At 51.8% G+C, this 17,448-nt stretch overlaps 1 protein-coding gene across 1 annotated transcript in view; it reads right to left on the reverse strand.

The window, feature by feature from the left end:
• Nucleotides 1–15,968, reverse strand: part of LOC133353967 (uncharacterized) — a 123,557-nt gene extending 107,589 nt beyond the window's left edge. Inside the window, exon 1 of the mRNA XM_061570514.1 lies at nt 15,150–15,968. Coding sequence (XP_061426498.1) covers nt 15,150–15,474 — 325 coding nt within the window. The 5' untranslated portion in view covers nt 15,475–15,968. The remainder of the gene's footprint in view (nt 1–15,149) is intronic.
• Between the last annotated feature and the right edge of the window lie 1,480 nt (nt 15,969–17,448).

A 17,448-nucleotide genomic window follows, 5' to 3' on the forward strand; every position in this document is an offset into this window, starting at 1 on the left:
TGAATACATGCTCACGGATACACAATGCAAGCGTTTGCTCATGTCGAATACATTATAAAGAAAGAAATACGTACGTAAAATATGTGAGTAGAATATTCACGAAACGTGTACAAAAAAAATTACGTGTGTATGTCTGTATGTTGAACTTCTTTCGCACCGTACGTAGCCAACCGCGCTAATCGGGCGTACATAATCTACACAATATAAAATATATACACACAGGCCCACACAATATAACATACATGCACAGATAGGCATATACATAATATGATGATATTAAATCGATAAATTCTGACAAAATATACACACCGATTTAAATAATCATACACACACACGTGCGTAACGTACATACATAAAATTCAGTCGAAACACACAGAAAATATACACATAAATATACCATCGACATGCGCGCACTAAATATACCATACAGACGGAAGACACACAACCATATAACAAACACACACATACAGGCAAATAACACAAATACATGCATTCACACACACACAAGCATAAAATACTGAACCAACAAAAACATCGAATGTACACAAAGCGACGACATAAACATACACAATGCGCGTGAAATCCAGAATATTCATAATTTGCACGTAGCACGCATAAACGAAACACTCACACACACATCAAAACACAATACACACACGCGCACGCAAAAGTAAACTACACACAAAATAATGTGTACACACGCACACGTCTTGAACAACAACCATATAAACACGCACAAAACACGAGCGTAAAAATTCACGAGTACCACGCATGTATAAGTGACACCGCAAATTGTGCACAGTACACGCATACGTACTTTGTATAAACACACGCAACGCACAGGCATTGCAAGGAGAAAAGCCAGTACACATACACACAACAGACAGACACATTCACACACAACGAGCACACGCGCACGGCGACATAATATACATAATATAGTGCAATCAAAAATACAATAAATATAGCCGGACACTTATATTGTACGTTGTTAATGATTATATATCGTGTCCGTATGTTGTGTGTGCGCGCGCGCTCTGCGTATACATCTGCGTGTGTGTGTGTTTATTGGGGTTAGCGCTACGAACTCGGCGAGACTCGGGATCGAGTCCCCCTCGCGGCAAACACCACGTGGCGATTATCTGAACCAGTCCTGGGCCTCCCCTAGGGTCGACTCGGCCTCAAATGGATCCCTGGTGCGGTGTGTGTAGGAAACATCGCCACTGGGGGAGACAAAGGCGGCCGGGCATGGTGTTGGCCCAGCCACCCTCTCGTGCGCCGTTTCGGCTTTCATAGGTGCTCGCTAACAGCACTTGCCCCAACAGACTGTTACAGGCTATACGGGTGATCTTTGTCTTTGGGTACGTTATTCACGAAAACCGTCACCTGGCGACGACTATGACCAACATCACCACCACCACCATCAGCCATGTGAGACCCACTGCTGTGGGTGAAGGCTCCATCAAAGCCGCCACGAGGGCCATAATCCCCTCCCGGGATCGATACTGAAATCATTGATACCTTTTTGGGCGGACGTCAACAGCGCCCCCAACATAGGAATGTGGAATTTCCAACACTGCCTGTGGCAGGGGCTCGGTAACGGGAGGTGAGAAACGAAACACAAACCCTTACACCTGACGAGCAGAATATATATTAAGACAAAGATCCCCCGTATAGCCCTGACGGACTTCTTGAGCAAGTGCTGTTAGCGAGCTCCTATGAAGACCTGCACGGCGCACGAGGGGGTGAGTGGCCATCATCACGTTTTTAAGGTTGAGTCGACCTAGGGGAGGTCCAGGACCGGTTCAGATAATCGTCACCGGTGTTGGTGGACGTGAGCGGGAATCGAACTCGGGGCCGCCAGTTTTCGAAGCGGCAGGGAGACTACCGCTCCACCACCGCTCCACGCTGCCCGCCTGTGTGGATAGACAAAGACCCCCCGTGTAGCCTTAACAGACTGTTGGGGCAAGTGCTGTCAGCGAGCACCTATGAAGGCCGGCACGGCTCACGAGGGGGTGGGTGGCCAACACCACGCGCCGGCCGCCTTTGTCTCCCTAGTGGCGATGTTTGCACATCGCACTAGCTACTCATTTGAGGCTGAGCCGACCAAGGGGAGGCCCAGGACCGGCTGAAATAATCGTCACCGGTGGTGGTCTTGAGCACGAGTCGAACCCGGGTCGCCGGGTTTCGTAGCGGAAGCGCCCTAACCGCTACGCCACCGCCCCTCACTGTGTAAAGACGCGCGCGCACACACACACGTGCACGCGCACACACACACGTGCACACACGCGCACACACACGCACACACAAGCACAAACACGCACACACACACGCGCACACACACACACGCGCACACACACACACGCGCACACACACACACACGCGTGCACACACACGTGCACACACATGCACACACACGCACACGCGCACACACACACACGTGCACACACACACACGCGCGCACACACGCGCGCACACACACACACGTGCACACACACACGCGCACACACACGCGCGCACACACACACGCGCACACACACGCGCGCACACACATGCGCACACACACACACGCGCACACACGCGCACAGACACACACGCGCACGCACGCACACACACGCACGCGCGCGATCGCACGCACAGGTCGCATGCTGAAATATCAGCCTCAGATTCATTGACAGAGAAATCCATTCACTGTGATCTCAGCTGGCAACGGCTCCGTGTCTTCACACAAATGTGTTTATTTTTTTTATTTAAACACACGACCAGCGGATTTTAAAGGGAGTTGGTATAGGAGGAGTCAATGGTGATGTCTCAAGGAGAGTGGTGACGCGGGGGGGGGGGGGGTTAGGTGAGATCTGAAGTCAGTTGGTGGTGGAAATGTAATAATTGCTGTGTCCTGTGAGTGCATGCATGCATGGCGTTCACCGTGCCGTGGATGCGCGTTCGTAGCCCAGAATTATCTCTGTATATAATTGACTGTGTGTGTGTGTACCTGAGTGTGTGTCAAGCGCGCTGCGCTACGAACCTGGAGACCAGAGTTTGATTCTCGCTCACGGCCAACACCACGTGACGATGATCTCAACCGGTCCTGGGCCCCCCCCCCCTAGGTCGACTCAGCCTCAAATGAGCAGCTGGTGCGGTGTGTAAGTAAGCATCGCCACAAGGGAGACAAAGGCGGTCGGGCGCGGCGCTTGCTACCCACCCCCTTTGTCAAAGACAAAGCTCCCCCGTATAGCCTTAACGGACTGTTGGGGCAAGTGTTGTTAGCGAGCAGCACCTATGAAGGCCGGCACGGCACACGAGGGGGGGGAGGGGGGTTGGTGACTAGCACCACGCCCGGCCGCGTTTGTCATACTTGTGCGCGCGTGTGTACGGGGAGCGGTGGCGCAGTAGTTAGCGCACCTCGCCACGACCCCGGCAACCTGAGTTCGATTCACGAATGCGCTGATACCATTAATGGCGACCGTTATCCGTCCCCTGATTCCGGCTCTCTACTAGGTCGACTCAGCCTCAAACGAGATTCGTGCGCGTTGTTTAAACATCAGCAACCGGGAAGATAAATGCGGCAGAGATGTGTTGACAGCTACATCGGCTATTCGTGCGCCGTTCCAGCTATAATATTTGCTCGCTGACAGCACTTGGGCCAATAGCCTGTTAATGACTATACGAGGCATGGGTGCGTGCGTGATGTGGTTAGACACACACACACTGAACCGACAATGTAATCCCCATCGGTAACCCTCTTGTCGCCCTGTCAATAGCTTTCAACTGGCGCGGCGGGTTTACTCGTGGAATGAGACGCGCATTGCGACGGGACGTTGGCCAGAGAATCGGGGCACAAGCCCTACTACACAGCCAAACAGACAAACACACACACACACAGCCAAACACACAGACAAACACACACACAGACAAACACACACACAGACAAACACACACACACAGCCAAACACACACACACACACACAGACAAACACACACACAGACACACACAAACACACACAGCCACACAGACGCACACACAAACACACACACACAACCAAACAGACAAACACACAGCCAAACACACACACAGACACACACACGCAGACACACACACACAGCCAAACACACACACAGCCAAACAGACAAACACACACACAGACACACACACAGACAAACACACACACAGACAAACACACACAGACACACACAAACAAAGCCAAAGATCCCCCATATAGCCTTAACAGATGTTTGTGGGTGTGGGTAGCCAGCGCCACGTCCAGACCGCCTTTGTCTCCCAAGTGACGATATTGACGCATCACCCTAGGTACACGAATTGAGACTGAGTCGATCTATGGGGAGTCCCAGCACCAGGTTCATATAATCGTCACGCGTTGTTGGCGGCCGTCGTGAGTTGCACTCGAACTCGTGTCGCGGGTTCGTAGCGCAGCGGGTCAACCACCACACTTCCATTCCCCCGTACACACTGACAACACACACAGACACGCGGCACACACACACACACAGACACACACACAGTCCATAGGATAGTCAGATAGAAACACACCCGGACAATCGATTGGAATGACACACACACACAGGCGTGACATCGCATGCAGCTAAATTATCAACAATCATTACACACTGAGAGCACGCGGTTGCATTATCTATAGTGGACCGGTCACGTGGACTGTGTCGCAAGTGACACACTGCTTACAACACTTGCCCCAGCCGTTTGTTAAGGCTATACGGGGGATCTTTGTTTTGACTGTGCAGTCATGATACGACACGAGTACGACACGTGACACACTCATAACAGTTCAATTAATAAAATTGCAATCATAATAGCGGATACAATCATTACAGCTTACAGCATCACAACAGCTGATACAATCCACAATAGCAAATACAATCACAACAGCGGATACAATAACAACAGCTGCCACAATCATAATAGCGAGTACAATCGCAAACAGCTGAGACAATCGCAGCCAAGAGCGACGCCTGTGTGCTTTCGTGATGAAAAATTATCGGCAATTTTTACGAACTTATTGGCGTGGCTGCTGCTGCTGCCTAATCGATGATGCACAAACAAAGCCAACAACAACAACAGATCCTCAATACATTCGCAAAGAACACCGCGCGTGGCCTTCAAATGAAAAAAAATAAACAAATGTATAATACGCGACGTTCTGAGCGATATCCCTTCTTAAATAGTACATACACGATTTGTTTAGCCACAGCCCTAAGCCTTCTACATAATACGTAAGCGGTGTATGTGCTGTTAAAAAGGGGAATTGCCCGAAACGTCGCATGTGATTAATTTATAATTTAAGACCGCACAGTGTGATTGAAGAATGCGTTGATTTTTATTTGCCATTAACATAACATACGAGGAGCCGTGTGGGAGAAAAAAAAACATCAAATAAGATGCCATTTGTTGTAATCCTCACTTTCCGCAAAAAACTGGATTAAAGGCATTAAGGTAAGCTTTTGTGAACACTGCGAATCTGCGTTGCGAATAATAAACGCTAACGATGATGATGATTAGAAGAATAATAGCAATTACCAGCGAAACGTCGTACTCAAATTGTAAATTGTTGTGGTTTCACGCTTCAACACACCGGTGGGCTAAAGCAGTGAACTAATTGTCTTTTGTCAACGTGACACTTTTTTACTGATTGGCCGTGTAGGGTGGTGGAGGGTTACGACACATTTATAAATAACGCGATCTAAACCCAAAAACGTTGATTATAAATAATATTGGTCGCGAAAGCCTGCTACGTGTTAAACTAATAATATTCAAACAATTCATCTTGAGCGTGTGAGTTTAAAAAATGTCACGCGATACGCGTTAGTCATCGCACCGCGAGGAAGGGAGAGAGCTGTGGACGGACATCGCTCACCACTAACAACGCCTCCTCACCAGCAACTGGTGAGGAGGCGTTATTGTTGGTGAGCGAGTCTGCAAGCTTCGCTGCTGATGAGACACAGAAAGTCGAAACTGGTTACCGGAGCCCGTGTGCAAACGCAAATGCACAGACCTACGTTTTGTAGAATTCACATTTATTAATGGGAACCTATACGTAGACATATACAGAACGGAGTTAGATTAATTACTTCGTTTTTTTTTCGGTAACATTATTATTGTGGCTACTGGAATTATATTATCCGTTAGGTTTTTTTTTTACAAACACGTTTGATGTGAATGCTGTAATCGTTTCCTGTACAGATGTTGACACACAGATCCCCCGGATAGCCTTTGACGGACTGCTGGGGCAAGTGCTCTTAGCGAATACGGGACACCAGCGAGTGGTGTGGAAAACACCACGCCCGGCCGCCTTTGTCTCCACAGTAGTGATGTTTTACACACCACACGATAAATATCCACAACTGATATTGGTCGTGAGCCGGAATTAAACACACACACAGACGTGAACACACACACACGCCTTAACATAGACACAAAAACCTGAACACACACACACACATGAACACACATACATACACACATACACACAGACGTGAACACACACACACACCTGAACATAGACACAAAGACGTGAACACACACACGAACACACGTACACACAGACGTGAACACACACACACACACGCCTTAACATAGACACAAAGACGTGAACACACACACACACACACATGAAAACACATACACACATCAACCCTGCCCACTGTCGCGACCGTGTACAGACAGGATCATGTCTCACTAGTCTAACTAGTCTAACTAGCGTAACTTGCACTAACACCGACACTCGCTAACACGGGCGAATATCACGACGCGTTCCATTCAATAACAATCGACATTTGCGCAGGCGATGCACATACAGAGCAAAGATCCCCCGTATAGCCCACGAAAGATGTTGAGCCCAGGGCCGGCTGGTGTTGGTGGCCGTGTTCGGGAATCGAACTCGGTTAGGCCGGGTTCGTAGCGCAGCATAGGGCGCTAACCACTACCCTACGGCTCGCGTGCGTGTGTGTGTGATATTGTGGGGAGCGGTGGTGCAGCGGTTAGCGCTACGCTGCGCTACGAACCCGTCGTCCCGAGTTCGATTCCCGCTCACGGTCAACACCCAGTGACGATTATCTGGACCGGTCCTGGGCCTCCCCTAGGTCGACTCAGCCTCAAATGAGTACCCGGTGCGATGTGTAAACATCGCCAGTGGGGAGACAAAGGCGGCTGGGCGTGGTGTCGGCCACCCACCCCCTCGTGTGCCGTGCCGGCCTTCATAGGTGCTCGCAAACAGCACTCGCCTCAACCGTCTATTAAGGCTACACGGGGGAGCTTTGTCTTTAAATGTACACAAGACACGCACGTGGACACTCACGCACGCGCACAGTCCAGCAAGCACACGGACGCATTCGTCTCTTGAGCGGCGTCATAACCCACGCACGCCCAACCCCCCCCCCCCCCCCACATCGCCTGTGCCCACGACCCTCGAGGCTCGTGGCTCGAGGTAGCAGCGGAGGGCTCCTCTCGCTGAGCCCGCGGGCTCAATGGAGCCGCGTGCGGAACTTCGAGGGCTGCTTCCTGACGCTGTCGATTTAAGGGCCCAAGTGTTCACCACGAGGCGCATTGCGGCTTTTTGAAATTTGGAGCAGTTTTTTTTGTTTACCGAATTCGAAACAACAATAACAACAACAAAATCGTCGATTCTTGTTGTTGTTGTTTTGATTGCCGACCCGTGCTCTGGGTCAAACGCGACTGTGGTTCACACACAGTCGCGTTCAAATCCTAGTGGCAACCGGTCGATTTAAACGAGTGCCGCTTTGTGTGCGGAGGTCAACGCGTGGATTGTCCTTTGTTTCGGAGAAACTCGCTCCCCGTCATAGGAATGTGGAATTTCCACCACTGACAACATGGCTTTGAAGAGGAGATGGGCACTGCTCGTTGGAGCAAAATGAAATCAGCAGCAGCAGCAGTGAAGCTGCCGCGCCCTATTGAGATCGGATTTAAGAAGATGATGCCGTAAAACAAACTCGACTGTTATTTTGATTTCACCAGGTAAGGCCCACTGAACTGTGTAACTCTTTATTTAGAAGCGACCTGCCCACAAATGATAGCTCAGCAAAGTGGCTTGTCATTGTGTGGACGCTTATAAGGGCGGTCAAACGCTCTAAACGGGCGACGTTGATTCGGAATATGGAGGGGAAAACCGGGAGGACCCGGAGAAAAATCCACGCGACCACGGGGAGAGAAAGAGAGAGACACCGCAAACACCAAATCTACAACAGCAGGCGCCAGGGTCGGGATCGAACCTACGACCCCTCCTACATACCAGGCGAGGCAGTTAACATCTCGATTCCAGCTCACGAACACCACGACTGCAATATGGGTGAAATAAGATGTGTAAAGTGGAGACGGTGGATATTCATATCAAGGTCTTTGTGTCTGAGCATTAACCAATACAAAGACAAAGACCACCCCCGCCCACCCCCCCCCGTATAGCCTCAACAGCCGCTTGGGGCAAGAGCTGTTAGCGAGCAGAGCCATCACGACCGCCGCCACCATCCAGCAGAATTATAATAACATACAAACAACATTGTGTTCATCTACTGCGGGATGAATGGGGTTCTGCACGACGTGCCAGCGGCCAGAGTGGTGAAGTATGGTCACCCCAGCCCGCTCACCCCCGCCCTACCCACACAGCTTGGTGAGGCCTCCATCCAGCAGTGGATGTATGATTGAACTGAGCACTATCCATAATCAGTGGCGATATGGAACGAGAGGCTATTGCAGTAATCTCTGGCACTGTACGTCACGCGGGGGGTTATACACGAAGTTGGGGTTGGAGCGGTGGGGGTTGGGTGACATCGGGAGTCTCGTATGGACGCGTGTCAGCACATGTACGCCCGTGCGAGCTCGCGTCTTCTGTGCCTCGATTCGCCGCTGCTAAATTAAAGCCGTCGAGCAATGAGCTCGGTCCCACGTTGCCCGCGGGGGGGGGGGGGGCGACGGCGTGGGGAGACGTTCATGCAGCAGTGGATAGACCAAACGCGGTGCCCGATGATAATGACGATTGATTATTACGATGATGAAGATGATGAGATTAGCGCAGAGTTCCCATTCGCTTTGTGCGGTTGAATGAACGGACGAACGAATGTCATGGCCAGACGACTCTGTACAACGCAGCGGTAGGTACCCCGTTCGGCCTTAATAGGTGCTTGCGAACACCTCTTGCCCCAATTGTCCGTGAGAGGCTACACGGGGGAGCTTTGGTTGGCGTCTCCGCGTTGTCGCGCTCCGAACCCGGCCCACCCGAGTTCGATTCGCGGGTCGCGGTTGACAACATCAGCGGCGAGGAAATATTTTCGAAGCGGATTTTTTGTTGTTTGTTCATTCCCACCGTGGCCCCCTTAGATCGACTCAGCCTTAAATCGAGTGGCTCCCTGCAACGGGAGCCGCTGGGATGGAAAAACGTCGCGTGCGTCGCGTTAGCCTGGACAACACGGGCCATTACAGTCTAGACATGTGCACTGCTATTCGGTGTGTCTTTGTGGTGATATTCACACGGTGTACGTACTATAAAGACAAGGACAAAGAGCCCCCAGTATAGCCTTAATAGACTGTTGGGGCAAGTGCTGTGAGCGAGCATCTATTGAAGGCCGGCACGGCACACGAGGGGGTGGATGGCTACCACAACGCTCGGTCGCCTTTGTCTCCCCAGTGGCGATGTTTACACACCGCACTAGTTACTCATTTGAGACTGAGTCGACCTAGGGGAGGTCTGGGACTGGTTCAGATAATCGTCACCCGGTGTTGGCCGTGAGCGGGAATCGAACTCGGGTGGCCGGGTGTCGTAGCGCAGCGTAGAGCTAACCACTCCACCACCGCTCCCCCACAGTGCGTACGATATATATACACACTCTGCACACTACATATCAGCGTAGCGCGTTTATATATATATAATTTAAAAAAAAACTTTGCAAAGCTACACATCATGCTGCAGTAATGTACGTGAAATGTCGTTAAATATGCAGTATTGTTTCCATGTATTCGTGCACATGTAGTGCGTTGGTTGTGTTAATCGCTGTAAGTCAGTACGTTGTGTGGACATACACCGCCAAGATTGTACATTCGCATATGTACGTCGGCCAAAACCCGTCGACTAACGTACGATTCCAATGTAAATATATTGACAGTCCTTCGGAAATCCACTGCTGGCTTCTCCACGCCGTCTCGAAGGCGAGCAGGGATTTTTCCAGGTTCGTGATTTCGCTCGCCACTGATTTTAGCCGTGGCCGGGAATCTAACTCGGGTAGCCGGGATCGTTAGCGCAGCGCGCTAACCACTGCGCCACCACTCCGCGCACACACGCACACACACACATACGCACACACACACGCATATACACACGCACACACAGACTGACCTCTGGACGTGTATATATATTTAATCAGCAAAAGTAAACATATATAGAGTGCACACATACTGTAATATAGCGTAACATTTAAATGTGTTTACGATCGTTAGCCCACCCCCCCCTAAAAAAAAGTTCCAATGACGTTCGCTAGGAACATTTGTTCATAAGCAGAACATCTCCAGTCGGGTTTGCCTTTTGTTGCCAATCATCAGCATTGTGGCCGTGTAATCAAATGTCTCTATTCCTTTGCTTAGCGCTCCAGGCAACACCGCTGTGTGTTGTGTGTGTGTGGTGTGTGTTGTGTGTATTGTGTGTGTATTGTGTGTGTGTATTGTGTGTGTGTGCGTGGTGTGTGTATTGTGTGTATTGTGTGTGTGTGTGCGTGTGTGCGTGGTGTGTGTATTGTGTGTGTGTGCGTGGTGTGTGTATTGTGTGTATTGTGTGTGTGTGTGCGTGGTGTGTGTATTGTGTGTGTGTGCGTGGTGTGTGTATTGTGTGTATTGTGTGGGTGTGTGCGTGTGTGCGTGGTGTGTGTATTGTGTGTGTGTGCGTGGTGTGTGTATTGTGTGTATTGTGTGTGTGTGTGCGTGTGTGCGTGGTGTGTGTATTGTGTGTGCGCGTGTGTACAGACGCCCAGGTCCCTACATCTCAAATGCTATAACGATTCTAATAAAATCATTGCAATGTTGAGAGTCGGTGGTTGAGTTTAAGGTGTTCTGTGCATGCGCGCGGGGAGCGGTAGTGTAGTGGTTAGCGCACTACGCTAAGAACCCGACGATCCGAGTACCATTCCCGCTCACGGATATCTGAACCGGTCCTGGGCCTTCCCTAGGTCGACTCAGCCTGAAACGAGTACCTCATGTCGTGCGTAAAACATCAACACTTTGGAGAGGGGGGGGGGTGGGGAGACAAAGGCGGCCAGGCGTGGTGATAACCACACCATCTTTGATAATAGCACCTTGCCCCAACGGTCAGTTAAGGCTACACGGGGGATCTTTGTACGTACAGGACGACCTCGGTGTTCGTCACGATAAGATCGGCCGATATTCTGTTTCCCTTCGACCCGGGCACTTACAGAGCCTTCAAAGATGCCCGTCACAGGCCACCGCAGTCGATACAAAGACAAAGATCACCCGCGTAGCCTTACACCGAATGTTGGGGCAAGGTGTTGTGATCGAGTAGCAGCACAACGCCCAGGCCGCCTTTGTCTCCCCAATGCTGGTATTTGCACACCGCACCAGTCCACATAGGGAAGACCCCAGGAACGGTTCAGGCCGTGAGCGGGAATCGAACTCGTGTCGGCAGGTTCGTAGCGCAGTGCGCTCACCGCTACGCTACCGTTCCCCACTACGTACACACACACACACAGACAAAGGTGCCCCGTATAGGCATATGAACCGCGGGGACAAGTGCTGTTAGCTAACACCTGTTTTGGTTTAAATCCCGCGCGAGGTGGTGGTAGTGGTGTAGCCAGAACCACACCCGGCCGCCTTTGTCTCTCCTGTGCTCGGTTTACATACCGCACGAGGCACACATTGTTTTAAAGGCTGAGTCTACCTAGGTGAGGCTAACGACTGGTTAAGATATTGATTGCCGATGATATTAACGGGAGCCAGGAATCGAACTTTGAGGGTCGTGTTCGTAGCGCAGTGTGCTAACCATTGCGCCACCACTCCCACCAGTCTATGCACACATAATGCGATCATATCCGTATGTACATATATCACATATGCACACACGTGAATACGCAGATAATTATCGGTGCATTACCAAACAAATTCAAAGAGCAGACTGTTGGGGCAAGTGCTGTTAGCGAGCACCTATGAAGACCGGCACGGCACACGAGGTGGTGGGTGGCCAACACCACGCTCCCGGCCGCCTTTGTCTCACCAGTGCTGATGTTTACACACCGCATCGGGTGCTCATTTTTTTTCATGCATCTTGAACTTCTTTCGCGCCGTACGTAGCCGAGCGTGCTCATCTGAGAAAGATCAGGGCCAGTTCAGATATTCGTCACTGATGTTTGGTCGTGAGCGGCGGAATCGAACTTGGGTCACCATCCGAATAGAAGTGGAGCGCACTAACCAAGACACCACCGCCCCAACTAATACACACACATACTTTCTTATACACACATGTATATTTAGAGACACGTACATAATACGTACGCACACACGCACCTCTATACATATAGATACACAGACATATATATTCACGTAGCGCAAATAAATACACACACACACAAAAACACAGCGCAAAAATATATATATACACACACTTACACGCCTATATATGCACACAATTACAGACATACATGCATGCAAAGACAAAGATCGCCCGTACAGCCTATTCAGGCTGGTGGGGCAAGTGCTTTTAGCGAGCACCTACGAAGGCCCGAATGGCACACGAGGGGATGGGGTGGCCAACACGACGCCCGACCGCCTTTGCCTCCCCAGTGGCGATGTTTACACAGCGCACCAGGTACTCATTGCAAAGACAAATACACACACACCAACACTCAGACACAAAAGACAAAGATCACCCGTATAGCCTTAACAGACTGTAGGAGCAACTGCTGTGTCGGTGGACAGCACCACGCCCGGTCATCTTTGTCTCCCCAGTGGCGATGCTTACACAGCGCACCAGGTACTCATTTGAGGCTGAGTCGATCTAGGGGAAGCTCAGGAACGTTTCAGATGATAGTCGTTGGTGGCCGTGAGCGGGAATCGATACACACACACAGCGGCACGTACATGCACAAAGACACACACGCGCGTGCGCTTGTGTTTATAATATTAAGATCGCCAGACGCATGTTAAGCCGGCATCGTCTGTGACAGAGAAGCAGACAGACAGTCAGGCGGTTATATAGGCTGACAGCCATGCAGGCAGATAAGGCATACGTGCAGGAATATTGACAGCAATAGAGACAGACGGTCAGTCATACAGACAGTCATACAGACAGTCGCACAGACACACATCAGTAGAGACAGACACACAGCCATAGAGACAGACAGACAGTCATACAGACAGTCATACAGACAGTCGCACAGACACACATCAGTAGAGATAGACACACAGCCATAGAGACAGACAGACAGTCATGCAGACAGTCATACAGACAGTCGTACAGACAGTCGTACATACACACAGCAGTAGAGACAGACAAACACACAGCCATAGAGACAGACAGACAGTCATACAGACAGTCATGCAGACAGTCATACAGACAGTCGTACAGACAGTCGTACATACACACAGCAGTAGAGACAGACAAACACACAGCCATAGAGACAGACAGACAGTCATACAGACAGTCGTACAGACAGACAGAAATAGACGTTAATTTATATATACAGACCGCCAAATACGCAGTCATGCAGACTGACGCTACATTCACTTTATGTGCACAACAGATCGTGACATACGAGCGAGGAGACACAGACGCACACGTTCCAAGTCCCTTGTGTATCTAGTATGTATGTACGCGTGTTGAACTTCTTTCGCACCGTACGTAGCCAACCGTGCAAATCGGAGGTACGGGTACATATCGACATCACGTGTTAATATGTTTTCGTATCATTATTGTTGTTGTTGTTCAAACAGAGGGCAAGTCTCAGTTGGAGTCTGGACCATCTTGGGGGTCACACAGAGAGCGAGAGAGATATTGGGGGGTGGGGGGGGATGTGGAGGTTGCACGGAGCGATGTACATCAGCTCGTGTTCACGTGTTGGGCCGTGCCTGGGCGAGGCGTATCATCCAGCAGTGGATGGACCGCGGCTTACAATTAACGACGATGTTGAATGCCGAGTGAGATGTTTTATTTGCGGCAGTCACGGGGCAGGGGAGGACGAGGACGTCTCGAGCTTGAGTTTAGACTCGGTAATGTGGTGTTTGCTCTGCGTAATCGTACCGAGTTGGTCTGTGAATGTGCCAATGCGTTAATATTGATGTTAAACCACGGCGCCGAGTATATGCTATCAATAATCAATCTACACGCGGCGTATACGCTGTGTTGATCTATTAAAGATGCAGCATGTATTCATGCACGTACACACACAATCAAATAGGTCGTGTTCAACCGTACGGATTGTTGGGGAAATTCGTTTCAGAGAACAGCTGTCAAGGACCGGCACGAACGGAGTGATGTGGGCATTACTACTCCCGGCCGCCTTTGTCTCTCCAGCACTGATCCTTTATACTCACTGCATCGGGTAACTCGTTTTGAGGCTGAGCTAACCTACAGGACGCGCAATATAGGTTCGCCACTGATGATGCTGCAACTACGGCACGGAATCGAACTTAGTTAGCCGGGTTCGCAGCGCAGCGCGCTAACCACTGCACCACCGACCTCACCACCACTCCCACACAAAGACACACACACACAAATACACACACACACAAACACACACACACTCTCTCTCTTGAAACTACAACTAAAGTATCTCGCTCACCACCCCGGAGCACCGCTAGATTTCCCCTCGCTCACACTCACCCACGAATACACTCACTCACCACCACCACCACCCCCCTCTCCCATCCTCATTCGACATCGCCGTGCGAGTGCGATGCACGCGACGGACACGAGTGAGACAACGGACGGCGGAGTCGATGTGCACAGCACGGGCGAAGCAGGGACCACGAGAGAAGTCGCGGAACCACGCAGAAACCCTCGAACCGGACGGAAACTTCGCGAGTGGAGCGACATTCCCGTCGGCATCGCCTCGGAGTCGCAACGCGCGCGGGTTCAACTCCACGCACGCCTCGCCCGACTCGCCTCTCTTACCGTCTCGGCCCTTGGAGACACCGAAGTCGCTGTCCTCCCTCTCGCTGTCTCCGTCCAGCCCTAACTCCTTGCTGCTGGGCGGGCGGGGCAGCATTGGCAGCCGCGGAGCCAAGCCTGCCGACAGGGACCCCGCCATCGCATCTTCCCTCGCCGCAGCAGCGGCAGCAGCGGCGGCGGCAGCGGTCGCTACAATTTCGTCCGTGGCCATGCCGCTCCGAGCGCGAAGCGAGCCGCTCTCGAGGACTTCGCGGTAAGTAATTCCGTCCTTGCGGTCCTTCACTTTGCCCTCGAATGACTTTGAGACGAAGGCGGTGAGCTCCTCCATGCTCGGGAATTTCGACGGCAGGGAAGCGGCGAGCTCGGACGGGGCAGAGCGATGACGGAGGAAGATGCAGCTGCTGCTGCTGCTGATGATGATGATTGTGTGAATCACACCGATGAGAGCAAATATTGTCCGTAAGATTTCTTTTTTTTTTGCTACAAAACTACAAAATAAAGTGAGACATGTTTTCTTTTTTTTTTTAATAAAAATAATGCTCGTAAAATAATTTTACAAAAGTAAGCCGCAATGAACTTGGCGGCTCTTTCTTTTTTTTTCTAATAAGTACAAACAAACAAAAAACTGCGCTACGCGCGGCGCGAGTTGAAATTTCTTCGCGCCCTCGGCACAGCAACGTGGAGTTTGCTCCGCAGCCTTCTCCCGGAAATTAACGCGGCGACGGCGGCGGCGGCAGGGGAGGGATGGACGGCAGAGAGAGAGTCTGGCTTTTTGTCGGTGATCTTTCAGAAGGGAGGAGGGGGAGGTGGTGGTTTCAGGCAATAGGGAAAATCTGTTACAAAATTTCGCGGGGGGGGGGGGGGTGGGGGAAGAGGTGGGGGGGGGGGAGAAGGAGGAGGAGAGGTGCTAAGTGGGGGGGGGAGGAGCAGCAGCGGCAACAGCGGCAACAGCGGCGGCGGCAACAGAAAATGCTGCTCCAAAAAATGAGCCCGTTCCCCGCAAGTCGCGGCTGCTTATATAGGGCGCCGAGACGAAGAGACTCACGGCGCCCCGTGTGGGTTTGCCGACTCTACGTGTCCGTGTCCGCGTGCGTGCGCGCGCGTGCGCGTGTCTGTCCGTGCGCGCCCGTACCGCAATTACCGAGCAGCTAATCGCTGGCCGCGTTGTGCATTACACCCTTATCGCCGTGTCATCGGCGCGAAGGGGTGGCTTGGCGGGGTGTGTGTGGGTGGGTGGGTTGGGTGGGGACGGGCAGGAGGGAGGAACGGAGGGGGTGGGATGGGAGAGGAGTTTAGTGGGGAGGGGGGGAAGGGAGTGGGTTGGTGAAGATGGGAGGGACGACTGATGCTGTTATGGGGAGGAGGCTGCGTGAGAGAGAGAGATGGAGAGAGGGAAGGAGGGAGGGAATGAGGGAGAGACGGAGGGAGGGATATGATGATGATGATGATGATGGAGGGAGAGGCAAGAGTGAGAATGGTGCCGGGTTGCCTGTGGATGGGGTCTGGGGGTGTGTGGGATGGGCTAGTGGCTGCCTTGTGTGGGAGGAGGTGGGTTGATGGTGGTGGTGATGATGGGGGGACGTTGTCGTGGGAGAGAGAGCGGAGGAAGGAGGATGGGGGGGGGGAGGACAGCACACACACACTCTCTCGCACAAGGCGGCTACCCATTGGCCGCTCCGGCAATCCATCGCCCCATTTGACAAGAGCTTCTAATTAATTCAATTACATTGTATCCCTGTCGAGGGAACGAGCTACGGAGCGCCACGCGGAGGAGGAGGAGCAGCAGCAGCAGCAGTAGCGATGATTCTCGAGATGGACAAGGGCCTCACGTCGGGCGCGCAGCACACGGAACTCCTGCCGGCCGGGTTCGATTCCGGGACAAGTCCCTGCTGCTCTGTTTGCGAAGCGGCGCGCACGTGGGCGCGTGCGTGTGTGTCTGAGTGTGTGTGTCTCAGTGTGTGTGTCGGAGAGAGTGTGTGTGTGTCGGAGAGTGTGTGTGTCGGAGTGCGTGTGTGTCGCAGAGTGTGTGTGTGTGTGTCGGAGAGAGTGTGTGTGTGTCGGAGAGTGTGTGTGTCGGAGTGCGTGTGTGTCGCAGAGTGTGTGTGTGTGTGTCGGAGAGAGTGTGTGTGTGTCGCAGAGTGTGTGTGTCGGAGTGTGTGTGTGTCTCAGTGTGTGTGTGTGTCGGAGAGAGTGTGTGTGTGTGTCGGAGAGTGTGTGTGTCGGTGTGTGTGTGTGTCTCAGTGTGTGTGTGTGTGTCGGAGAGAGTGTGTGTGTGTCGGAGAGTGTGTGTGTCGGAGTGCGT

This window comes from Lethenteron reissneri, chromosome 45 (assembly GCF_015708825.2).
Source record: "Lethenteron reissneri isolate LAM-NWPU_2019-01 chromosome 45, ASM1570882v1, whole genome shotgun sequence".
Lineage (NCBI taxonomy): Eukaryota > Metazoa > Chordata > Hyperoartia > Petromyzontiformes > Petromyzontidae > Lethenteron > Lethenteron reissneri.